We start from the raw sequence: 26,258 nt of genomic DNA on the forward strand, positions 1-26,258 counted from the left end.
AAGATGAATTAAATCTCTGATGTTTAATGTGGCCAGCGCAGACAAGAAGACATGCTTCAGCATTTTTAAGAATTATTTATTTCAAAATATTACACAGCTTTTGAATATGAAATTGCCTACAAGTCTAGCACAGCCCTGACCAAAAAGGCCCGGCCGAGTTCAACATGGTTTCAACTATAAATAAAACATCAAGCTCACTGAGGCCAAGAAATAAGATAATTATCTTTTCAGTGCTCCAGATATTCTTGTGCATTGCACCAGGCAGCATGCATATTGTGCTCATTCCTTTTCAGACTAGTTATACTAGTAATTACTGTAAAATATCAAACTTACAGTATTCAAAAGGCTTCAGGAAAAGTACTGTACATCAGCAGTAGCTCATAATTTGACCATAATAACAAAGCAGTTCCTTTGGTAAAATGCAAAGGAATGAATAATAAAAATAGACATCAGTATGGACAGCATCAAACCAATAAGACAAATACATACTGTATGTTTAAATAGCAAATGTTAGCAATGTAAACTGTAAATACAGACGCAAATATTAAAGGTACATATAAAAAGCTGCCAGATAATTTTTATATTTACATGACTTTCATCATGTTGTATGAAACAATGGAGTGCTGAATTTTTTTTTTGACAAATACTTGTACATGTGTTTCACAGTACTTAGTATCAAATTATTTAATGTTCCTGAACTTTCACACACAAGCATGCTAATACTGATAGAATAGAAAATTCCTCTTGGTAGTTTTGCTTTCTGTCTCTTATTTTTAGAGTTATTAGTGTCTAAGTCTGCGTTTAAAGTTGTGAATCCAGCATGTGAGTACTGCACTCATAATATTACACTGCCGTATGCTGGATGTGCTCAAAAACTCTGGCGTTGTGATTGTCAACAGCTCTGAAGAGGCTCGCATCAAGGTGACTCTGATCAAATGTGACAAGATGTCGCATGTGAAGGGACGCCGTAACAGCTGCTCATTAGCTAACTTTGTCAGTGTGGAATGAAGAAGACGCAGCAGAGGTAATGAAGAAACATAGGACACATCTCATTGCTCTCCAGATGCTTCAACTGCACGCGTCTCGTCCTTTAACTGATTTGACACTAATGGAGCTGGTGGGAGCTAACCTCCGACTTGTCCACCATACTCATTTTGCCCATCCTGACCTATCAAAGCAGCGGACAGGAGGTGACTCTACCAGACCACTGATATCCACTGGTGGATGAGGTAACTTTAAAAACAACGGCAGGTTCGTGTTAAGAGTTCCTCAGCAGCCTGACGTGTGTGTCCCACATTCACAGAGACTCTAGAGTTCATCATGAAGAGCCCTACGCTGCCATTTGGGATGGTGCGTGACGTAATCAGCTGCTTCCAGCACGAGGCGCATGAACTCCCCCACATCAAAGGAGTAGTTGGTAAACTTGGGATGGTCCCCGAGGGTTGGATGGTGACCCTGGGAGAAGTGATAGAGAACAGTGTACACATTTAGATTAGATGACATAAGACAAATGACATTTAATCAAATGCGTGCATGAGAGCATAAGTGTGTGCGTGCATATGTAGGATAGGCGAGATGGATTGAAAAAGCTCACACCGAGGTGCCGGAGAGCTAATGGCTGGTACGGGAGTTTCCCCTACCTTGTCCTGTGGGAGCACTTTGTCCATTTTCTGCCAAGTCACGTATCGAATGCCCCGCAGCCGAGCCAAATCTCGATAGCAGCTCTCATCCTGACAATTATATCTGGGAGGGACAGATGCAGACACTTTATCTCCTGCTCTCCTCGACCGCCTCACTTACACCCTTTCTTTCTTCATCTTTCTCGCTCTTTCGCTGTATAGACACTGTGGCTCTCGCTCTGTGTCACTCACAAAAAATCACTCTTACACACAGAAACACTTTCCAATCACCTCCTCGGCCCAGGGTAGCGGCCGTGATGAATGCCTGGTTAATTAGACAGTATTTCACAGTCATACACCAAGTGTCTGAGGGGCACTTTGGGCTCAGCGCCCTGCCAAACCCATCGCTCTCCCTGCTTCCCTCTCTGTCTTCTTCTGTCTGTCACTCTCCACACACACTCACATAGGCAGACAAAAAGTGTCACTCACAGCTCAAAGATGACAGCCCAGTCAGGGAGGAAGAGGAGGTGTGTGAGACCAGCCCCGTGCATCCCTATAAAGATGTCAGAGTTGTGGGTGATCCCCAGCTGCACCAGGAAGGGAACATCCCTTGAAAGACGCACAGGGAGTCACACATCAGTCATCTTCATTGTCTGAACACTGTCACTATTACACAATTTAAAAGGCTAAACACTTTCTTTGTGCTCATACAGCAATGTTACATCCTTAACCAGTGCTAAGCAGCACTGAATAGCTCCTGTAGTAATGTGGCAAGTGCTCCTATAACTCACTTGTATTTGTAGTCCACCACATTGACCTCCAGGGAAGGCACAGTCTTGAGGGCATTTACCAGCTGTAACAACAACAGAGGTGCGTGTTCTCTGATCAATGAGAGAGCAAACAAATATCGGCAGTGACCATATAAATCACAAGGCTTTTTTACTTGTACTGTTTATAGCGAATAAGATTTTAAATAGGCACTTAACAGATGTGGGCAGTAAATCAATGGTGGAAAGGAGGAGCTGCAGGAGTGGCAGAGCCGTACAGAGTGAGGGGAGAGACGGAGAGGGAAAGAGAAAGACAAAGGATGACAGGTGGATGGAGGGGAAAGAAAGCAGGTGCAAGAAAGTAAGAGGCAAAAAAGAAGAGAGGGAGGGAGGGAGGAAGGAAGGAAGGAGGGAGGGTGGTGCTGCTAGACTCACCTCCACTTGGTTTAATATCCTTCTGTATTCTGTGCTGCGAGCCAGCAGGGTGACACGAACACGCCCCTCCTGAAAACAGCAATGCACCCAATAATCAATCAGCCAAGGACAGAAAAGATAGGCGGCTGGGAAAACATGATGCTCATTCAAACTAACTAAAAAGGCTCCACTTATAATGTCTCTTTTAAACTGCACAGAGGAGAGGACACATTAGTTTAAATCACATTAGAAAAATATTTTTGAGGGGAACAAAAGGTTTTCCTCTCTGCTCTTAGCACAGTACACAGATCCTTCTTTTTCTATGTTCTCCTACTGCCACCTTGTGTTTTGAAGGAGAATTTAGACTTCTGTAACATATGGGAATAAACAATAATGATCATAACCTCACCATCCTGAAATCAAAGTAATGACACTAACAGCAACTCAGCAACTTACAACCCGGACGCAATAAACCTGCCAAACTACAGCTAGGCACCTTACTGTTAGCACTGGACATATAAGTATTCAACACAGGCCTAATTTCTTCTCTTCTACTTCAAAACATTTTAAACAAGTATTAAAAAAGACCAGACCGGAGCCAATTATGACAAGGGGGAGATAGGAGGAGAGGGGCGGTAGAGGCGGATGAATAGGACACAATAGAGGAGAGCAGCAGTGTCAGTCTCTGGCTGTGCCATTAATCTAGGGATGAAAGGAGGAGCTGGAGAGAGGGTCAGGGCCGAGAAGACCTCTCATTCAGACGCCGCCCTGCTATCGCTAGCAGCCCCATGTCTTGCTGAAAGCCTCTTAGCATATTTCCAGTGAAGGCCATGAATACCAGATGAGCTGCTCCGCAGGACGAAAGAAAGTTATCGGCCTTTGCTGCTCATAAAGATACAGTCAAGTACTTGAAACCCTGGAGTGTAAAACACCTGTGAGGAGCGCCGCTGAGTTATAGGTGTAGGAGATGAATGAGGAGGCAAGAGCATGGCAGTGACAGTATGTGAAAGTGTGAGTGCGCGAACAGTGCTTATTCATGTACTCTGTCAAAAACTAGAAGGCTACTCATATCAGTGAGGAGCCCTTTCTCCGAATTTATGGTAGTAATGAGATCCCCAGTAAAGTCAGGCTGAACATGGTTGCTTATTCTGCTGTTCAATATAAAACAAACTGTAACCACCTGATCTTTGCTTAATAGAAATGCAGGGAAAGCCAGTAAAAGAAGTGAACAAGTTTCCAAACTCAAATCCACATCCGAAATACAGGATTAGAAAATGATAGTTCTTGTTTTTATTATTTAGGAAATCAGTCTTTAAAACTCCGTTATGATGAGAGCACTACAATATGTTAAGTCTGTTGAAATATACCAAAGTAGACACTATTCAACTGGGTAATGCATTATCAGACAGCTCCTTCAAAAACAGCAATGTAATTGAACTCCTTCTGTGTTCTAACACATGCCAGATTTCAAGTGGATCAGACTTTGATACAAAACGGTTTCGGGGCCTTTCCTGATGGGAGTGGGATCAAAGGACTAAAACTTTACTGGGTGGCTGAACAGGGATTAACTGACTATACAACATCAAAATGGCTTCCCCTGGGCCCCCTGGACCAGAGTGTACCCGACAACTTAACAACCTTAACAACAAAAGATGGATCCAGTAAGCATTTGATTTAAGCCTCAAAAGGAAGGATTGGTTGTATTGGTGGAGTGGTAGTACTACCTGTGATAAATATGTCATGTGATAATATAAGTCCTGTGCGAATTGGCATGTTGGTGATTTTGGGTTGTATTTATTTTTATGTGTTTTCTGTTGTTAAACAACTGAACATGTAGGAATTTTGATCATGGTTCTTAATATGTTGAACAGCAGTCAGCAGATGTGCTGTGAGATCGGCTATATTGATGTTTAAAATGAGTGACAGAAAGTTAAGAGCAACAAAAGTTTGTCATATTCAAGTGCAGCCACAAAGCATCTGTTACTTGATCTGAATGAGCTGCAATCTATGCATCTATGCTTGTAACATATGCAGAAAGTGGGCAAAACTATACTAATAATGTGGCTGCTGAAGAACAGACGCTCCGCTTCTAGTCAGAGCCTTGATCATTTCCTGGAGATAATGTCAGTAAATACGGGTAAAATACAGACATTGCTTATCCCGTGTGAATGCACCACACAAAACACAAACATGTGGTGGTAATGGTAAATATATCAATTGTACAAGGATCAAGGATTTTTTTTTTCCGGTGACTAAGGACTAAGCACTACCCTAGTTATTTATACGATACCTGCCAGAATAGAATAGTAGACTTGATTTTACTGTAACAATGGAATTGAAAGACACTCAATGTAATTACTTTGAGCTTTGTAATCAAAATAGTAGGAGCAACAATAATTAACCTCACAGTTCCAGTCTGTCAGTATAAAATGTCCCAAAAAATCCTTATGCAACCTAAACCTGTTTCTCTAATGTGCATGTTAGAACACTCCATAGTAAAAGTAAGCGGTGCAAGACAGAGTGAAGGATTGACATAAAAATTAAGGAGATTAAATAAAGTTAGCAGGCAGAGACAATGGAGGAAAGGACCAATCCCTTTTTCATCACACACTCAGCAGATGTTTGCAGTACTACATTAGAAGAAGAATGACAGAAAATACAGTGTTCCCTGACCGGGAATCGAACCCGGGCCGCGGCGGTGAGAGCGCCGAATCCTAACCACTAGACCACCAGGGAGCTGGACATCTATCCGACATCACTGAAAAAAGTGAGCATATAGATTGTATGTCAGGAATAAAGCCATAATTAGCCAGAAAGTACAACGTTCATCTACATAACTTCTGACCCTTTTCAAATGCAGTGATTGGAGCTCACAAAGATTTGTATCTTCAGACAGCAAATCTGTACAGAAACAGTCCACTGCCTTGTTTGTCAGTGTACTGAATAAGTCACAAAAAATAAATAGAAAATAGACAAATGTACAGTGAAATCTAATCTAGAAAATTCTAAAAATAAATTTTGTATACAACAATATGTCTGATTTTAGACAGAGAATATGTGCGGATATAATAACACAACAGATGTGTCTTAATGTAATGTGAAGTGAGATGTGGAGACTGTACGTTAACCTTATGTGTAATGTCTATGTGGGGGATTGGAGTGTCAGTGAAGTGTCAGTGTGGGTCTCAGGCCTTGTTGATGAGGCCAGCTGCACTCTGTGCCAGTTGCTCTTTTCAATCTTGCTATTTTGGTACATGTGCTGAAGGACACACGGTTAGAAAACTTGCAGACAGTCTCTGCTGTGCTAGCGCTTAGGTTTTGGTGCTTCTACATAACATAATAATATTCTCATACTGAGAACCAGTATGTGGAATTGTTTAGGTCAACATGATAATGAGAAGTGCAGCCTCTTTTGTAAATTAATTTACAAGTAATCTATAAGACCTTCCTGTAGGATCCATCATCTCGACATAAGGAAATGCAATGTAAACCGAGAGGCATTCCTGCACAAGCAGGACTGAACATGTTCTACAATTTACATCTCTTCCTTTTTGTAGCTTGGTACGGCACACTGAATCTGAATGTACTATGACAATAAACTAATCATATTCCAATCTAGTGACTATAGTACTTGTCAACATGCACAGCTCCCTGGTGGTCTAGTGGTTAGGATTCGGCGCTCTCACCGCCGCGGCCCGGGTTCGATTCCCGGTCAGGGAACTCTCCCTTTATGTGCATCTTACAAACTGTGTAAGTGGTTAAGAAATGACTGCTTGTCTCTGTACAAAGACTTGAAAATGTCATGAAGTCAATCGACAACAGGAAATTATGGCAGAGAGGAAATGTTGTCAAGAAGATGCCTACCTACTTAACAGCACCAAAAACTATAGTCTGAAAAGTTCATGAGAACTTAACAACAAACTTTGTGCTTTGTTGCAGAAAATATAAGGACAAAAATGATGAGACAAGTAAACATGACTGCTGTTCATAAAATCCTTCTGGATAAAGCTGTTGATGTTTTATCAAAACATCGTCAACCACCATCTTTGTCTCTCTTTTCCATCAATGTACAAACTCTGATATTCCACAGTATCGTCACACATACAAGTTCACATTTGCTAATGATGCTTCATACTCTTATATGACTCAATGAAGTCAACGTGGGTGTCTACATCATCATTTCCATAAATCTACATTTCTGCCCATCCAAATGTAAACATCGAGAACAGAGTTCCTGAATATCTTCACCCCGGAAGGAGTTTTCAAAAAGATCCAATTTTAATGCCTTAAAATGCCATTTAAGTGTGTATGAAAGGCCAAAACGAATAGAAAAAGCCTTGTTTTAAGAAATTCCCGTGTGGGCAAGGCTTCAGCACTAACCCCTAAATTCCACCAGATCTGTGTTTAGTCCATCTTTGATCCGCCACAGCAGCAGAGCTGATAGGTTTCACTCTAGTCTATGTGTGTACTTCCAATGGATCCGCCGCGTCGCGTATCTACTCCGTTGCAGCTCTGGCAGTCCAGATCCTTCCATCGCAGATACACAAGGCTTCTAATTTTGCCAGATGCCGGAGCACGGCACGTCAATTCAGCCGAATTCAGCACAAAGCAGAAAGGAAGTCAGACACCAAAACAACATCATAACATCTGGTTAATTTTCATAATAAAACACTCAAAAAAGAGACAAATCCAAGCAAGTCCACTCTTCTTCTAATCCTTCAGTTGGGAACACAAACCTTTTGTCTGTTAACATACATGTATAATTGCGATCACGCATGATTTTGTAATTACCATGAGAACTCCTCTTTCTTTCTTCTTCCCACTCCAGCTGTCCGGCAGTGATGCACTGCGCTGCACTCAAAACAAAGCCAGTAGGTGTTGACAGATGAGGGAGCACAGAGCAAAACCGTAGCGGAGCGGTTCCAAAAACGCACATGCAATCAGTGGAATTCCTGGGTAAGTGTTCCCACACTTAATAGAGTGGAAGACACTCAGCTCTGTCCCAGTAAAACCTAATGATTACTCCAAGCTAGACACTCTTTGCAACTGTTTAACCACTGTAAATTATTTGATGTCACATAATTTCCTCTAATGACAAAACTGAGATTGTATTATCAGCCACAACAATTCTCCACATATTGGCATTATATTTGATCCCCATATGAAGTTTGAATACCACATCAATAAACTGATTCAGTCTTGTGTCTTTTAGCTAAGAAACATTGCAAAAGTCAGATTTAGAATTTTTTTTTTTTTTCTGGTCTTGACTACTGCAACTCGCTTTTTACTTGCCTCAGTCACACTACCTAAACTCTTCTTCAGCTCATTCATAATGCAGCAGCTAGGCTCTTAATCAGGATGGTAAGAGATCCCACATCACTGCAATTTTAGCCTCTTTGCACTGGTTGCCAGTCAAGTCTAGAATTGATTATTAGATTCTTTTAATTGCTTACAAGGCACTACATGGCTTAGCTCCAGCTTATATTTATGACTTATTGACCCCATACACCACTGACCGGCCTCTTAGGTCAGCTAACCAGAACCTCTTGGTTATCCACGTGCTTCACTTAAAAAAAAAAAAAAGGAGACCTCTCTTTTGCAGTCCTGGCACCTAGACTTTCCCTTGATCATAAGGCTTGCTCTATGTGCTAATAGATCTCTGTATGATTTGAATGTGCGTTTGCTGTTTTTGTATGTACCTGACTATGTTTTGAATTGAATGCACTCTGTGCCAGGTACTCCGAAATTGGTAATTCTCCTGTACATTATTTTACTTTATTATGTTATTGATGTAAAGCACTGTGGATTAAAAATAGCTATATAAATCAAGTTTACTTACATAAAGCAAGAATTCCCTGAACGGGAATCAAACCCAGGCTACTGCAGTGAAAGCGTGGATCCTAGCCACTAGACCACCAGAGGGAATTTCATCACCAAATATGGTCTGTACTCTGCACAGATCCACCAATCAGGATTTTTATATCTATTCAATGATCAATGATCCAATGTAATCGATGCAAAATGTAACCATTAATCCATATCATCATTTTTAAGAAACACCTTTATTTTACAAATACAACCCCACTTCCTGTGTTCGATAATGCATTATTGATTTCCAAAATTCAGATTGACATGACTTATTTACTGACAAATAGTTATCAGTGCATTTCAAAACCTAACTCTGCCATAATTATAATGAAAATTAATGTGAAGTTGACTTTCCTTTTTTAATTTTCCACTTGGCAGGCAAACCGGAACTTGAAAGTAAAAGTGCTCAATTGGCTTTTACCTTTTAATTATATCTTGATTTGTAATCAAATAACATTAACCTTTTTCGCATTTTCATTCTAAAAACAGCTAAATTCACCCAAGCTTGTTTAATGAAAACTGTCATTGTTTATCAAAACCAGAAGAGGACTGTAACTTTTACCAGCTAAAGACCAATCAGAGGACACAAATCCATTACTTGCCATTAGATAAGAACAGAACAAGTATTATGCTGTTAATGTAACCCATAAAAAAGTACACTACCACAACCAATAGAATACAAATGCAAGTCTATATTATTGCTTTGCTCTCGTGAAGCATAAAGTTCAAACATTTTCCTTATCGTCTCTGGGAGAGTGTATTCCAGAAAATTCACATTTGGATGTGAGTAGGAGTATAATTGTAATTGTGGTCATTGTTACATACATACAGTAAAGAACATGTATATCATGGCAGTCTTGAGTTCCAACAGTTTTCTACAACTCATTTTGTCTGTGATGGAATGAATGGAACAAAAAAAAATGTGGATCTGCCCTGTGATTTGGACCCTCTCTAAAATGTAGAGGGTTCTTCCTTGGCCCATGCTACAGACTTCCACTAAGTTTCAAAAAACAGACCCAACGAAAAACAATACTAACTACTAGACCACCAGAGAGCCATTTTCCATTTCACAGCACCAGCAACTCTAGAGAGTAGTATAGTCATTTAATCACATCTGTTCGATAGCCTGAGAATTTGAGGACGAGCATAAATTTACCAGAAACCAACAAGACCTTTCCAGGTAGGATCGATTATCTCAACAGAAGGAAGTTCAATGAAAACCAAGAGGCATTCCTGCACAAACAGGTGGTCTAGTGGTTAGGATTCGGTGCTCTCACCACCGCGGCCCGGGTACGATTCCCGGTCAGGGAACTTTCACCTTATGTTTCTGTCAGAGTAATTGCTTGAACAATTACGATTCCTGGCCTGTCTTTGACAATGTCATGAAAACATACAACAGTATTAGAGAAGAAATGTTGCAACTCAGATGCACTCTGAGACCCGCCCACTTAACAACATCAAGAACTGCAGCCTGAAAAACTAACGTTGAAATGATTCATCTTCATCTCCCTACTCTACACCCTTTACACTCATGACTACACCCCTGCCCACTCCAGCAACATCACTATTAAGTTTGCAGACGACACCACAGTAGTGGGCCTCATTTCTGAGGGGGATGAGTCCGCCTACAGGACTGAGGTGGAGCAACTGACTGGGTGGTGCAGGGAAAATAACCTGATCCTTAATACCACCAAGACGAAGGAGCTGATCGTGGACTTCCGGAGGAAGAAAACGGAAAGTATCCAACCACTGTGCATCAGCGGGGACTATGTGGAGAGGGTCTCTGACTTCAGGTTCTTGGGCATCCAGATCGAGGAGGACCTGTCGTGGAGTGCAAACACCTCAGTGACCATCAGGAAGGCACAGCAGAGACTTTACTTTCTGAGACTCCTCAGAAAGAACCACCTGTCACAAAAACTGCTGGTGTCATTCTATCGATGCCCAATAGAGAGTGTGTTGACATACTGCATGTGTGTGTGGTATGCCAGCTGCACAGCAGCAGAGAGGAAAGCACTCCAGAGGGTCATCAACACTGCCATGAAGATCACTGGCGGCTCTCTCCTCTCCCTAGATGAACTGTACAGTGCAAGGTGCCTTAAAAAAGCTCAAAACATCATTAGGGACCCATCACACCCCGGACATGAACTCTTTGAACTGCTGCCCTCTGGCAGAAGGTACAGGACAATAAAATGCCGGACTAACAGGTTCAAGAACAGTTTTTACCCGAGAGCAATCAAAGCATAAAAGAATGTGTCTGACAGTGCAATAATCTGATGACTGTGCAATGAGTATGACATGGTGTATGTGAGGTGTGTGCTTGGTATTTATGTTTTTTCTTATTTATTTTATTTGTATTTTATCCTAATGTTTTTATGTCTTTTATCTTTGATTTGCACTAAAAGGAGTTGCATCTCAATTTCGTTGTATAAGTACAATGACAATAAAGATCTATCTATCTATCTATCTATCATCTCTGTGATAGTTTCTGCAGAAAATGTATATGGTAATATTCACTAAGGATGTTAGTACTAGAGATGTTCCTGACGCTGAAATAAAATTGTGTATATTACATCTTACTGGCAACAATAAACCAGTGCTGTAACAGAAGCTTGTTTTTTTTAATGTAACCAACACTGACTCAGAGTTGCTCAATAAGATGCCCACTTAGCACCAAAAACTGCAGCCTAAAAAACTCCTTCATTGAGGAGTCTGTCTTTTTGTTCCACTCATGTCAGATCTGTTTATGTGTCTGTGGTAGAAAGTAGCTCATGTTTTGCTAAGGGCCAAGACAATGGCAGGAAGGATGACATCCAGTGTATTAAGGCTTTTTCCCATTAAGACTGTATCTGTTCAGTATCACATGCCTGTGCCTATCAGACACACATTTCTACAAAAGCAGGCAAGGTACAGACATATGGTCACCCACCTTTTCTTCCTCATTGTCAGTGAGAGCTTTACAAGATGGATGTAAAATAGTACATTTCATTTCAATCTGCCTATTACATTTTTGATATTTCAGGTTTTCAAGAGGAAATTTCATTCCAAAAGTGACACTCGGGGAAAGGTTGGGGTGTTGGCCAAAATTAAATTCCTCCTCAGGTGAACATGATACCCACAGAACATGTTTTGTGTTCAAGGCACAAATTTGCCTTCAATAATTTATCCATGTATTACCCATAAGGACTTACTCCTGTTTAGTCTGGTGCTAGAACTTATACCAGTACGTACTAGGCAGAGGGCAGGGAGGCACCTTGGAGAGGCTTCAATTCAATAATAGTCAGTTTCAATGCATTCACATCAGATAGATTTAATGAATTCTGGGTTTCTCTTTCTTTTTCTTTTTCCAATAAACAAAGAATAAACATAACCATGATAAAAGGTGATGATGTTCCCACTGTTTCTATGGCTGCGAGTAATAGAGGTGACCCTTTTATGTGTTATCCAAACAGTAATTTTGGCACAAGCAGATGGGACTGAACTTGTTCGGGTAGTATTTACAATCCCAATCAAAACCACAGCTGGTGGTCTACTATTTGCAATCCAGATCATGTATCCAGCTCCCTGGTGGTCTAGTGGTTAGGATTCAGTGCTCTCACGACCCAGGTTTGATTCCCGGTCAGGGAATGCTCAATTTATGTGTGTCTTGAAAGAAGTGATTCTGTGAAAGTGACTGCTGATCAGTTGCCAGAACAATAATAACAATTGTTGCTAACATTAGTAACAGGCATCAACAAGACCCCGACTCAACCTCATTAACCAAAAAGGCCTTCTGTGGAAATGGAATGGTGGGAATCAACACGTTCTAACACAAGGTACAAATAGTGCAGCTCCCATATGGCCTAGTGGTTAAGTTTTGGTGCTCTCATCATCTCTATGACAGTTTCTGCATAAAATGTATATGGTAAGATTTATGGCTATGCAATATATTAATGTTATCATTATATGAGACTACATACTGTCTTAGATTTTGGTATCATCATATCACGACATGGCTAGAACTTATTAGACTGTTCTAGTTGTTCTGATACCTGGCTTTACCCACTAAGTCATTATATCCCTATCACTGATTATTATTTATCAAATATCGCACTATTCAGCTCCCTGGTGGTCTAGTGGTTAGGATTCGGCGCTCTCACCGCCGCGGCCCGGGTTCGATTCCCGGTCAGGGAATGCTGACTTTATGTGTGTCTACAAATGTGACAGCTGAATCTGAAGCTCTGGCCAGTGCACCAGCATTTGAGAATGTGATTAAAACATGCACAAACTGCTTTGGTAGAGAGGAAATGTTGCCACAAACTTAATTTACATAGAGTGTAACATTCTGATTGTAGTCAGATTAAGAGCCCAAACATAATAAAAGCGCTCCATAAAAACACCTCAATCTGAATGAATAAGCCCAAACTGAAAAAAGAAGGATGAGGAATGCATGATGCAACATCTCTTTTGTGCATGTCACACAGCTGTTATGAAGCTGCTTAAATTCCTTATTGCATGTTTACACCAGACCCTATTAATACCATTTCATGTAAACAGTTGACGTGAAATAGTCAATGGGTATGAAGAAATATTGTCAATGTAAACATTGCCACTGACTCAGAGATGCACAGCAAGATGCCCACAAAATATTACCACATGATTCATCATCTCTGTGAAAGTTTCTTCAAGCAATTTACATTTCAAGCTTCACTAAGTTTGTTACTATTAGGGATATACCAAGCAACTAACTTCACTGACGTTTCAACTGAAGTTTAAACTTAAGAGACTAGGCCACTTGTCTAAAAGTAAGATAAGAAAACTGCACCTTGTGAGCACAATTTCATTAATAAGGTTATAATAAGGCATATAGGTAAGACATATATGTGTGTGTGTGTGTGTAGTATAATTTCTATATGGTAACATTAGCAATCTTCCTACCTTAGGCCCATCTTGCGGGATGTTCAGTCGGTGGAGGGCATGCTGGGAGAATGCCCTAAACATCCCTTCACTGTAGCAGTCCGAAATCTGCCATCAACACACCACAGAAAGTGTCAATTTCACTCCCATAAGCTTTTTATTTTAGATTTGCTCAATTCAAAATATTATGTTAAAACTATTATTTCATTACAGGCTATACATAAAGTTGAACAATATTTGTATTTTTTAGAAAATCTACTCTCAAATTAAATCTGGTCACACTGGACCGGGATATGATGAAAAATATGTAACACACAGGGAATCAGACAGTTGTAAACATATCTCCTGATCTCCCTGGAATGAATATCATATGAGTCTATGCATTTCTCACACATACGTCGCTGCTATGCAGCTGTAAATGTGAGCACATGAATATAAACATGACATGTGCTGCAGGGGCAATCAAAAGCATCAGCTTGAGGCTGACCTATCAATATTTCACACCTCAAGGCTGGAACAGCGGGACAACACATATTTACATGGTATCATCTTTATAGTAATCTCCTTGGAATTATCATTTAAATAACGAAAAGCACTTGCTGAGCATTTGAATACATCACATAAATATTTGACCTGAACTGCATCTTTATGATTAAACCGGATATCACGGTGCATGTGGGGAGAAAATGGCAGTAAATGATGAAAAAAAAATCTACCTCAACATGTGAGATAAAAACATATAAATGAAAATACAAACAAGGCAGCATTGAAAGTATGTATGAGACACTGCAATTTGCTCAGAGCACATAGATATGTAAAGCATGTCAGGTTAGTGGCTGCACACAGTAACATACACACATATACATGAGGGTAACTTACGAGTGGAGTGTTGTAAAAGAGGCCATATCTCATTCTCGGGAGGAGGGAGAAGAAGGCGTCTTTGAAACACACCTATGGACAAGTGTGAATAAATAATGTAAGCTACAGTATGGCACAGATATCAGTTTGTGTATATGTCATGTGGTACTGTATGCATACTTATTTGACATCTGCAAGTGACTTGGAAAGATGATTGGATGTAGATGAACAATTGGGCAACATGCTATTCTCAGGAATCACCCAAGTGCAATTAATTAAGACTATTGTTGCTGTTTCTCGATACACCCAACACAAAATGTCTTGTGTGCCAGAGGATCATTCCTTAAAAAAACAACCCAGTATTAGAATTATTTCCATAGACAAAACAACCAATTTGGTTGATATTTCTAAGAAGGCTGTCACTAACGATTACTTTCATCAATGAATGATCTGCTGATTACTTTCATGATTAATCGATTAATCACTGATCACTGTCAAAAAAAAAATTGGGAAAATAGCTCATCATAATTTTCCAGAACCAAAAGTGATGTCTTCAATAGCTTCTTTTGTCCATCCATCAGTCCAAAACCCAAAGACTCTTCATTTACTATCATAAAGGACAAAGAAAAGCAGCAAATATTTTACATTTAAGAAGCTCGTTTAGAAACATGTTTGCTTGAAAAATGAATCAAAATAGCCAATTGTCTTTCAATCGACATATCAATTGATTCACTAAGTATAGAAGCTCTAATTTCAAAACAAACATATTTGAGTAATGGATTAATTAGACACCTTTACAATCAAACACAATGAACACCCAATACGTGACATTAAACCTACTCTTTTTGAGTCATAGGTCTTCAGGTGGATGATGTCATACTGTGAGAAGGCTTGCCATGTTTCACTGAACAGATCTCCATAACCATAAAAACTCTGGGAAAAGCCATAAAAAAGAAGGGAACAAATGTTAATTCAATTAATGTTACACCTTAAATGAAAAACAAAGCTGTAAAATTAGAATCAACTATAGCCTTTAGCAGTGCCAGAGTCAGCCATCTGTTTTCAAACTGCTGGTTGTATTTTTCTGAAGTTTTGGTTTTGTACAAAGTCTGTTATCACACTACTATGTGACAGCCTGCTGCTGTTTGGATTGCAGAGTGCAGATTGTGCTGAAAGCTGAAAGGTCACTGTTTTCCTCCCCCTGACAGTTTTCTCTCCCTCCCATTTCTCTTTCTCTCTTTCCCTTTTCCTCCTTACCTCTGTGCACAGCGGAGGGAACAATGGGCGGATAAGGCTGTCCGTAAATGCACTCTGTTTTTCAACTGGTGTTTCCCCTTGATGTCTTCATGAGGCACATATGCCACTAGCTTGTTAAACAAAAACTTTGGCCATAGTGCACTGCTGACAAACTAATGCTTGGCTTTCTAGCATCCTGGTTGTGGTGTCCAAAATCCAGTCTCTGTTTTTCAGATACTTTCTTCATTTTTCTGTCTACGCATATCTCTTTAAATATTTGTATATCTGTCTGTTTTTTTTGTTGGGTATTTTATAGAGACAGAGAGCTGAAGCATCTGTCAAAACAATGTTCATCAAAATATTCTTATCAAGATTTTCTACCAGGATATGGAGTAGCCAGCCAAAAGGGGAAAAGTAGCCAGCTAAGGATGTCTGGAGGAAAGTTTGGGCTGCAGAAACCTGGCACATTCTGCTGCTACTATCCCATCATATACACTGATATTAATTATTGCATAATTTAATTAGTTCGCCTACCTGATTGAAATCATGTAATGAATTATTGTAAAGAACAATCAGGCTTCAGACACAACTGTACACTATGTACTGGTTAAGCTTACATAGAAACATCATATGCAGAAATATCTTCACCCTCACCGTCACTGAAGCTGAGGCAGGAGGCATCAGGTACTCACCGTATCCCACATGATGATGTTGATATCTGAACTGAAGGAGTTGTTGATGTGCTGGGAGATGTAGAGGTTGACAAAGTCACAGAAGTGGTGGTACATGTTCACCCCTATCATAAAAACACACAGTTATTATCTTTGTCATCATGTCACAATTCTTGCTATCAAATATTCTATCAACAATTCTATATATTATCACATGACTTTACTGCAGAAATATCTTCATTCAGTGTCAATGTGCAGGAAAGACAGTGTGTTCTGTGCAATATTAAGCTGTAATAAACATAAAAGCTTTTGTTACTTGGTTCAGTTGTCACATAAATTAGTTACTTACCAGCATCTAGTTTCATGAAAACTGTGGGTTTTTCAATGATGATGTCACAGTGTCCATCCTCTATGGGATCAAAGTCTAGCTCTGTGTAGGCCTGCAGCTCAGCATACCTAAAAAAAATAAATAAATAAATAAAACAGCACAGCACATCATTACGGTATTGTAAATATAATTGCATACATTCTGCATTGACATGGCACAGAAAGCACACCATGGAAACTGATGGTACATAAGGCCTGATAATAATGTGGTATTTTGGGTGTGACTATAGATGATTTCATACAAAAGGTCACTGAAAATTTTAGCTCTTAATAAAATGCATCATTCAAGACAAAGTAAGCTGGTCCCAATACAGATTTTTCAGATCTTTATTCAAATATCAGGTGCAAGCTGTCCTAGGTCACCGCAGCAGCCCTCTGTTCACAAATGAAGAAAATGCAAACCGAGGCAGCCAGGAGCCGAACAGAAAATCTTCTAATCTTAAGTCAAACATGTTATTCATTGCTCCACTGAGCCACTGTTAAGTCTTGTGCTTTACCAAGCTCATCATTTGGAGAGGACTAGGTCATTAGGCTTGATATTGATTGATAATGTGATGGTCTCCAAGAAGAAAACAAAGTGACTTGGCTATCATAGCCAACGTTTAGCCATTTCATCATTCAAACCTTAAGAACACCTGAAAGTAATGCATCCTTTTGGTATGGTTGGTTTTATACTACACCAGGTGCACAGTTGATGTTTTCCAGTTTCAATGCTATAATACACAGGTCTGATGGAGAGGATTGTTTGAATTGTTATGAGTGGTGAGCCATATCCAGAAGATCATAAAGGTCCAGTTGTCATCTGCATTCACAGACAACATCTTTTCCACACAGGGTTCATGTTGGTCTGAACCTAGCTTATGGACACTTAAAGTGCGCAGAAAGGGTTCAATTTTAACAAATGCAATTACGGTTAATTTAACAATTCAAACAGGATGAGAGAACAGATTATTGAATTGCTGTATTAGGCGCCCAATATGAGCAAGATTTATACAGCCAAATTTGTTCACACTTTTCTAAGTCTATGCATCAACAAGCCTCTCCATAAATGAGGGAAAAGGAAAGCCGTAGTCAAACAATACGTCCTAGGATAGGATATACATTTTATTTATAAAGTGAGTTGAAAAGTGACTTCATTAGTTCTGTCTAATATTTCAAAGCTCCAGCTGTGTTTTTGATCTTTTGAAATAGCAATGGGAGGCAGTTTCTTTGATTCATTCGGTCAACAAGGAAGGGGAAGAGAGGAAGCTACTACTCATGTTGGCTGCCTGTTGTTCTTCACAATAACTCCACATGCATTTGTGTCTGTTAACAGCTGTCTGTGAAGAACTTTGCACTTTTTAGATTTTATCCTACACTGTTCCCCCTGTAATGGAGAAGAAGCTGATCTGACTCAGTAACATGACACATACTGTAATTGTTCCTTCCCGCTCCTAAGCGGTACAGAAGATTAATGCCTGCAGATGCCTGGTCAGCAAAAATCTTGGAGTGAAAAGCACCACCTAGTGATGGTCTGTGTTGTTACATCCAAGAGGCAAGTCCTGCCAGTTGTCACATGTGCTATAAAATAGAGTATAACATGTGCTTTAACAGCTGTAATTGTTTCCCTGGTGGTCTAGTGGTTAGGATTCGGCGCTCTCACCGCCGCGGCCCGGGTTCGATTCCCGGTCAGGGAACTTGCTTTTGGTCTGACTTCATAACTAAAACGATGTCAAACCTATAAGGGGCCTACAATTTACAGTCTTTCACTCTCAGTTATATTCACAAATTAATGAACACACAGGGGGGGCTAATGTGCAGTCTGTTCAGTCATTAGTGCCTCCACATATTGAGGAATGTACAAATTAATTTCATCGAGGACAATTCAGTAGATAGAACAATATCAAAACTACAATAGCACTCAGTAGAGTGTATACCTCCACCAAAGCCCAACAGTCCCCTTTAATTCAAACGAGCCTAATCCAATATCAACACAATAGCCCTATATTACTCTAAATTTTAAACCATCCATAACTGCTTAACCCAAATTTCTGATCACCAGATCTAGGATATGCATCAAATTATGCCAGCCACCTGATTTTTTTCCTCCAGATCCATGATTTATTGGCTGAGAAATTTACAAATATTTCAATACAACACAATGATAAAAGGAAATTCCTAGATGCATCCCTTTATCCAAATCCACACACCAAGTTAATGGGATCTATTCTGGGCCAAAACCCATCCTCCATACAAATTTCATGGAAATCTGTTCAGTAGTTTCTTTGTAATTCTGCCGACAGACCAAGTGGCTGTCATTCATTTGGAAAATGGTGTTCAAAAGTCCATATCCCATTCCCTGGTGGTCTAGTGGTTAGGATTTGGTGCTCATTGTGGCCTGGGTTCGATTCCTGGTCAGGGATCTTAATTTTGGGCCTGTTTAGTAACTAAAACAAGATCTAAGCTAAAATGGCACACAGTAGAGTGCATTCCTTCCATCGAGGCCAAACAGTCCCCTTTAATTCAGTCAACTAAACCAATATCAAATACGATAGCCCTGTATCACTGACTTTAAAACCATCGATAACCATAATTTGAGCTCACCAGATTTAGGATCTGCATCAAGTTGTATTCACTCATAGCTAGCAGCCACATACATACACCTGTTTTTTGTTTTTGTTGTTTTTTTAATCAAGATCCATGTACTATTCCCTGAGAAGTTTACAAAAGTGTCGAGAAAACCCATATCTCGCAATGTTAAAAAAGCGAGAAAAAACACACCCAAAGTTTATGGGGTCTTTTCTGGACCCATCCTCCTTTCAAGTTTGGTGGAAATAAAAAGGTGAGACATGTTCTACATGATGGGGATGTTATTAACATGCTCAAATCATGTCAGTTTTCAACATTCTCAGGTTTATTCACAAATCCAGGAACACACAGGGTGGACATGCAGATCATTCAGTTATTAGTGCCTCCACATAAGACTATTAACGAGATATGTACAATTAACCTCATTGGGAGGCTAAACTGTACTCAAATTCCCATCTCTCACTCCCTGGTGGTCTAGTGGTTAGGATTCGGCGCTCTCACCGCCGCGGCCCGGGTTCGATTCCCGGTCAGGGAACGTGTTTTTCACTTAAGGGTTATATTTTAACAAATGCAATTACATTAAATATAACAACTAAAACAGGATGAAAGAACAGATTATTAAATTGCTTTATTAGGTTCTAGGGGTGTGACGAGATCTCGCAATATTAAAACATGACAATATTTCTCGTTGAGGTGAAAAGCTGTCTCGCAATATCAGTACATAACAGAGCAGCAACCAGCATGACGGAGTCTGATGTTGAACCAATGTAATATAACATCCATACATTGAACTCGAAATAGCATAGAAGATGCCCCCACCCCTTTGAAATCGCTTGTATGGCAGCATTTTGGGTACCCGATGGAAACAATAAACGTAGACACAGTGACAGACAAGACACAAACAATATGTAAGCACTGTAAGAAAAAAGTGCCGCACACTGCAGCTAACACCAGCACTATCCAAAGACACCTACAGAACCACCACTGCTCTCTACTAAAAATCAACCGCGCCTGTGAAGAAAACACTGAAAGGCCAGACGACGCTGACAAAAGCCTGGGAAATGGTAAATGTTGTACTGCAGACTCGCCCACTTTTCAAGTCCCACACAGGGGCAAACAAAACTGAAATTTTACAAGCAGCTGTCACTGACTGGGAGCTTAAAAGGCCAAACCATGGCATTACTATTGTGACTGACAATGCGCATAATAGCCTAGAATATCTTGGCTGGGCAGTGTAGTAGTAGCCAGCTCTCAGCTCTGTATCATGCTTGAAGAAAAATTTGGTCAGTTTGCACTTTTAGTTTTGAGAGAGTACTACTTTGATTATGGTTTGCACATATTGTTAACCACAATTAGGACTAAGAAAAACTTTGTTTGTTTTTTGCACTGTTTTATTTTTTATTTTCACTTCTTGGAGAGGAGTTCAGCTTCAATTAGAAGTAAGAAGCTCATACATAGTTCATGCAGTTATATGGTCTGGAGAGACTATTGAGAATCATTCAAGAGAGAAGCCAGTCCGTTGAGGTTGTGGCAAAACCTTACATATTGCAATATACTGTATGTGCCCACATATTGCTTGTGTCTTTTACTGCACATGATAATTCATACTAGTTAAAACATTTCAAAATGGACCTGCATTGTTTTGCATTTAGTGACTTTAGATCAAATAAAAGACTATTTTTCCAGTCATATATTTTGTCATTGAAGTTTTCTTAAAAATATTGTTTAAATATCGTCTCGTCTTGTGAACTCAATATCGTTTAACATCACGTCTTGTGAGCTGAGTGTATCGTAGCAAGATTTACACATGCAGCTAAATTTGTTCACACTTTTCTAAGTCTATGCAGCAACAACTCTCTCCTCAAAAGAGGGAAAAAGAAACACGAGCCAGCCAGGAGTCGAACCTAGAATCTTCTGATCCGTAGTCAGACGCGTTATCCATTGCGCCACTGGCCCACTGTGCCACACCTTGCTTTGAATAAGAGGCATGCATGGAGAGCAACTCTACCCCCCACATTCCTGAAAGTGATTCCTGGTCAGGGAACTTAATTTTGAGCCTGTTTAGTAACTAAAACAAGATCTAAACTAAAATGGCACTCAGTAAAGCGCATACCAAGGCAAAACAGTCCCCTTTAATTCAGTCAGGCCTAATCCAGTGTCAAACTGGATAGCCCTGTATCACTCTAAATTCAAAACCATCCTTTGTTCAACCATAATTTCAGATCAGCTGATCTAAGATCTGCATCAAATTATACCAGTAACCTTATTTTTTTTCCTCCAGATCCATGCATTATTCCCAGAGAAATTTACAAAAATGTCCAAAAAATGCAACACAATATTAAAGAAAGTGAGAAAAAAATTCCTGGATCCCTTGATCCAGAACCACACCCTAAGTTAATGGGGTCTATTCTGGGCCAAGATCAATCCTCCATTCAAGTTTCATGGAAATCCATGCAGTAGTTTTGGGTAATCCTGCCAACAAACCGAGCAACCAACAAACAAACGGAAAACATAACCTCCTTGGCGGAGGTAACAAAGAGGTGAGACACAAACTGCATGATGGGGATGTTACGAACACTGCACTCTAAAGTCATGCTTAAATCATATCAGTTTGCAGAAAATTTCACAAAATCCAGCAACACACAGGGTGGACGTGCAGATCATTCAGAGTCATTCGTGCCTTCACATAAGACCATTAATGAGTAATGTACAATCTACCTCATTGGAATGCATAAAGTATTCCTGTGTCACCTATGGATGCATATCATTCATTTCAAAACTGTGCTCAAATTCCCATCTTTCACTCCCTGGTGGTCTAGTGGTTAGGATTCGGCGCTCTCACCGCCGCGGCCCGGGTTCGATTCCCGGTCAGGGAACATATTTTTAGCCCCTTTCAGTAGCCATAAACCTATGTTTTCTCCAATTCCCAATAGTCAGTCATGGACTAAAGCTCTGTAAGTGAATGTGTGAATGTGTGTGTCCCGTCTCACCAGGATTGTAAGGGGCTCTTGTGCTCTCCTTCAGCAGCGAGTGCTTGCTTGTTCAGTCTGCAAAGACCACCAATCTCCCCATTCTGAATGAAGTCTTCCCTGTATCTGCAGCATAAACATGGATGAGATTTAAGATGCTCTTATCTATATAACTCTTGTGCTTTTTTTTATGTACATGTCCCTTTCAAATGTACTGACCTCTCATGGCTTCTACGTGGCTTACGCAGGTCCAGATAAAGGTTGGTTGCCTTACAGAAGCGAGTGTGGCTGCTACATTTTAATGATGAGTCCCCCTGGAAAAATTTTATAAGCAGAAACATTTAGTATAAAATTGATATTAATAAACCCTGTACCTTAGATATCATGAGGGTGGTCTCTATACAATACTCTTCATATACTACTGTTTTGGAAATTCAAATTATGTTCAGGCCTATTGTCTGTGGACTCTTTTGTTTACTGCCGTTTCTTTTTCTACCTGTTGTTTTTTTCCTGTTGACTCAGCAGGCCCGTGGGAACAAAGGAAATGAGCAGACTTACTGGCTTGCTGGCCTTGCAGAGTGTTTTGAGCTCAGAGAGACGATCCTTGACGTAGCCAAAGTCAGCCTGCTTCCAGAAAAGCTCCCGGGCTGCCTCCAGTGAACGGGTCCTGACAGGTCAGAGATTCAGGCAGATCAGCCCAGCCAAAACCATAAAGCTTCATCAATGATGCATGCTTTGAAGGAGTACACTTTTACTTTGTAAAAATCATGGAGACTGTGGTTCGGTAAATACAAAAACCATGAATAAAAGATTACTACCATTTGTTATACTTAAGATTACTGAGCACCTGACACATCACGCACGGCCTAAATGCACGATGGCATAAATTATGCAAACTGCATTATACTTCTGTGAAGGCCAAAGTGAGAACATAAAGTGTGTTAAAGGTAAGGGGTGTAAGCAACAGTACCATCCAGAGTCAGCTTTGGTACACACAGGATAGCTGAAGCGCTTCCCTGGATCACAGTTCTTCTCATAACCCCAACAGGCAGACAGATCCTGCAGTGCATCCTGTTGTCAAGACAAGTGTTTATATATATATATATATATATATATATATATATGCATATGTACGTGTGTGTGTGTGTGTGTGTGTGCGTGCGTGAGAGAGAGAGAGAGACAGACAGACAGAAGAAAAGGAAGAAGTTTACTATCAGATTTTAACTTTTTAAAAGAAGCTGATGACTAAGAGCAATTAAAAACTACAAAACTAAACGCTGACATGCAAAATAAAAGTTAAAATGGTGGGAGTGGGTTCATTGTGTGACTATGACCAGTACACAGATTCTGTGGACATGCAATCATTTCCATATGCTAAGAAAGCCAAGTCAGACCGACACAAGATCAGGAATATTCTCAAATCCAGTTACTGAGCTACCTAAATGATGGACTTGCAATATAGGATAAAAATAAAATTTACACAACAGTAAGTATCTAAATCATTCTTCTCTCTAATGCCATTGTAGTAATTGCAACTATAAAGTAAACCCCACTCAATTGTGTAAAACAAAATGCTAGTTACATGAGTGCTAACAGTTATAAATAATGATTATAATATATAATATTTTTATAGCACCTTTTAGAGATTCAGCCCAAAGCGCTTTACAATAAAGAAGAACGGACATATAATGATCATAGTTATGGTAAAAAAAAAATTTAAAAAACAAAGAAAAGAAATGAAAAGTCAAAAAATAATCCTGATATTTAAAAAATGGCCATTTTCTAACTTTTCAAAATCCATCTGTGTGCGGCATCAGTGTGATGCCGCAGACAAAGGGCCAGGACAACCTTTCTTGTTTTCTTACTATCCACAGGACAGCAGTGACTGTTTACATGTACAGAAATAACATCTTAAAATGCATCTGAGTGCAACCTTAATGACAAATCAAAATCATTATAACCATCCTATAACACTTAACCGACAATACAATTCAACAACTTTCATGATGTTGTTAGTCATGATTTAAACTTTAAGGCACTTGACAGTCAATTAAAAAAAAGTTTTGTTCGAGCTTTCCTTACAGTGCAGCAAAACTTAAAGGAACACGCTTACGTGCTCCCACTCGGAACACACTGAAAACATATTTGAACAGTAAGTTGACAGAGTGCATATCTTACTTTAAAAGGGCAAAGTGGGTCCAGGCGGCATTGCTTGGCGACCTTCTTGTTGTTGTAGAGGAAGTAGGGTATGTGTTCTGGTGGCAGGGAGATCCAGCTGTAGTTGAGCAGCGGTGATGGTGGTTTGTGGTTGGTGTTCTCAACCCTCTCAGTGTTGACCACAGTGAAAGAAAAAACGATACCCAGTGCTACCAAGAGCAGCATAGTCAGAATCACACAGACATGTGAGATAGTCGCCTCTCTTCACAGCACCCTGAGGAAAAAGAGAAGGGAGGAGAGACAGAGACACAGACTCAGACTTGCACTCTGTAATCTTGGTTGAAAGCCTGACACCACAGTATACAAGCATGTGGGCACAAGCAAGTGTGTGGGAACTAAGCAGCAGGCGGATCTGAGCGCCACATATGGAAAGGTCCTGTCGCAGGAAGTATTACTGACCCTTTTTCCGCCTGTTGTCTGAGCAATCATAACTGAGGCTGAGGGGTAAGTGTAAACTGCTGGTTGGCAACAATGTGACCTATGCAGCTCCAGGTGGCCAAACCATTATTTACACACAGCACAGACAGTCATTTTTCCATGAGCCATGTGAGTTTGTGAAGTCTGAGCTTTGTGTGTGCTTGCACAGCCCAAAGCCACTGGCATTCTTCACACGCAAAAATCAATGATCATAGGATATCAGTGTGACTGCTGTTAATGCACTGTGCTCCTGCGTTGTGTAGCAATGGCTCCTAAATGTCTGCACATCTAAAGGAGCTGAGAAGGACTGATGTTGCTGTGTATTACAAAATCATAAAACTTTCTTCAGTGGGTTTGGTGACAGTTATCACAAATCATGAATTACACGTGTTCTCAAGGAGCTATTTCAAGGGGGTTAAATAACGGTGAAAAACACTAAACAAGCTTCGTAATGTATTTTGATTGAATTAGCTAGTTGTAGCTAGCGTAAATTATCATAATACGGGTTGCTTTGATTGTTACTTACTTACTCATTACTTGACTTAATTGTTCTTGTTTTGACGAGCCATACCGTTGTACATTCATCGTTTTGTCGCACCCGAGCTCTCGCAGAAGAAGCAAATTTCCTGTTAGCCAGCAAATTAACTCTAATGTGTAACTAGTTAACTTTAAGCTAGCGACAATCAACTTAGCTAGCGGTTAGTTAACTTGATAAGCGTTAAGATAACGTTGCAGACACACTCGGTGACCTAGACATGTGAAATGAACCTTAACATTGAGGGTACGTGGTGGTAATAACGCCTTACTTAGCTGCTCTTTTCTTTCTCAGGGGGTAAAATATGAGAATGTTTCACTGTAGGCTAATGTGTGATATATACTGATGTGGTGGCTAACATGTAGCGTCAGTTCTTCACAAAGCCAAAGCCCCTTAACGGTCACTTCAACTGTACCAATGTGGCCGCAAAAGGCTTGACAGAGAGGAAATATTTAACATTTCCACGGTGCAAAAACTTCGGACGGACAGTAAACTCGCTATCACTAGTGGTCTAACGGATATGAAGATGAGTTTGTGTGAGAGGCAGTTCACCTGAATGCACAGCTTGCTGTCCTCCACAATGTAGCGAAGATGTTGCCGGTGGTCGCCATAACACCGGAAACCTTATACCGGTGTGTAATATGTAGCTGCAGGCACAAGATGGCGCCGTGCACCACTCTTTTTCTTTAGATTACACTCACCGCCAGACACTGTGGGTATTCTGGACACTTTTCTAAGGATCGTTTTACACTAACTTTTAAATTATCAGAACGTTTTACAACATTTTTATATATTTTTATCCAAATGTAATGCTTGGAAAACACCTGTTCCTGCGCAGG

General features: G+C 40.1%; 1 protein-coding gene across 3 annotated transcripts; it reads right to left on the reverse strand.

Annotated features, from left to right (window-relative positions):
* Positions 1-59: 59 nt before the first annotated feature.
* Positions 60-26,056, reverse strand: eogt (EGF domain-specific O-linked N-acetylglucosamine (GlcNAc) transferase). Of its 3 annotated transcripts, XM_084349281.1 has the most exons (16): positions 25,972-26,056; positions 24,429-24,681; positions 23,221-23,321; positions 22,809-22,917; positions 22,470-22,564; positions 22,272-22,376; positions 16,676-16,782; positions 16,348-16,451; positions 15,260-15,352; positions 14,441-14,512; positions 13,583-13,669; positions 2,822-2,890; positions 2,411-2,472; positions 2,109-2,228; positions 1,641-1,743; positions 60-1,455 (listed from the first exon to the last, which is right to left on the reverse strand). In XM_084349281.1, the coding sequence occupies exons 2-16, from the start codon at positions 24,630-24,632 to the stop codon at positions 1,309-1,311; spliced, it is 1,578 nt and encodes a 525-aa protein (XP_084205407.1). In that variant the 5' UTR covers positions 24,633-24,681; positions 25,972-26,056; the 3' UTR covers positions 60-1,308. The 3 variants fall into 3 exon arrangements, 2 of the variants coding, with proteins under 2 accessions (XP_084205407.1, XP_084205408.1); XR_014622318.1 differs by lacking the exon at positions 60-1,455 and having other exon boundaries at positions 1,651-1,743; positions 2,411-2,500; XM_084349282.1 differs by lacking the exons at positions 60-1,455; positions 1,641-1,743; positions 2,109-2,228; positions 2,411-2,472; positions 2,822-2,890 and adding an exon at positions 9,993-10,489.
* Between the last annotated feature and the right edge of the window lie 202 nt (positions 26,057-26,258).

The sequence above is a fragment of the Pagrus pagrus genome (assembly GCF_965226575.1).
Source record: "Pagrus pagrus genome assembly, chromosome: 3".
Taxonomy (NCBI): Eukaryota; Metazoa; Chordata; class Actinopteri; order Spariformes; family Sparidae; genus Pagrus; species Pagrus pagrus.

Bases quoted from the DNA above. Each gene is read 5' to 3' on its own strand.
- eogt (XM_084349281.1), bottom strand. From the start codon at position 24,632: ATGCTGCTCTTGGTAGCACTGGGTATCGTTTTTTCTTTCACTGTGGTC. The intron at 2,891-13,582 runs GTAGGAAGATTG...TGCTGTTTTCAG, and splicing joins TCCCGCAAGATGGGCCTAAG to GAGGGGCGTGTTCGTGTCAC. The intron at 1,744-2,108 runs GTGAGTGACACT...TGTCCCTCCCAG, and splicing joins TGGGCTGTCATCTTTGAGCT to ATATAATTGTCAGGATGAGA.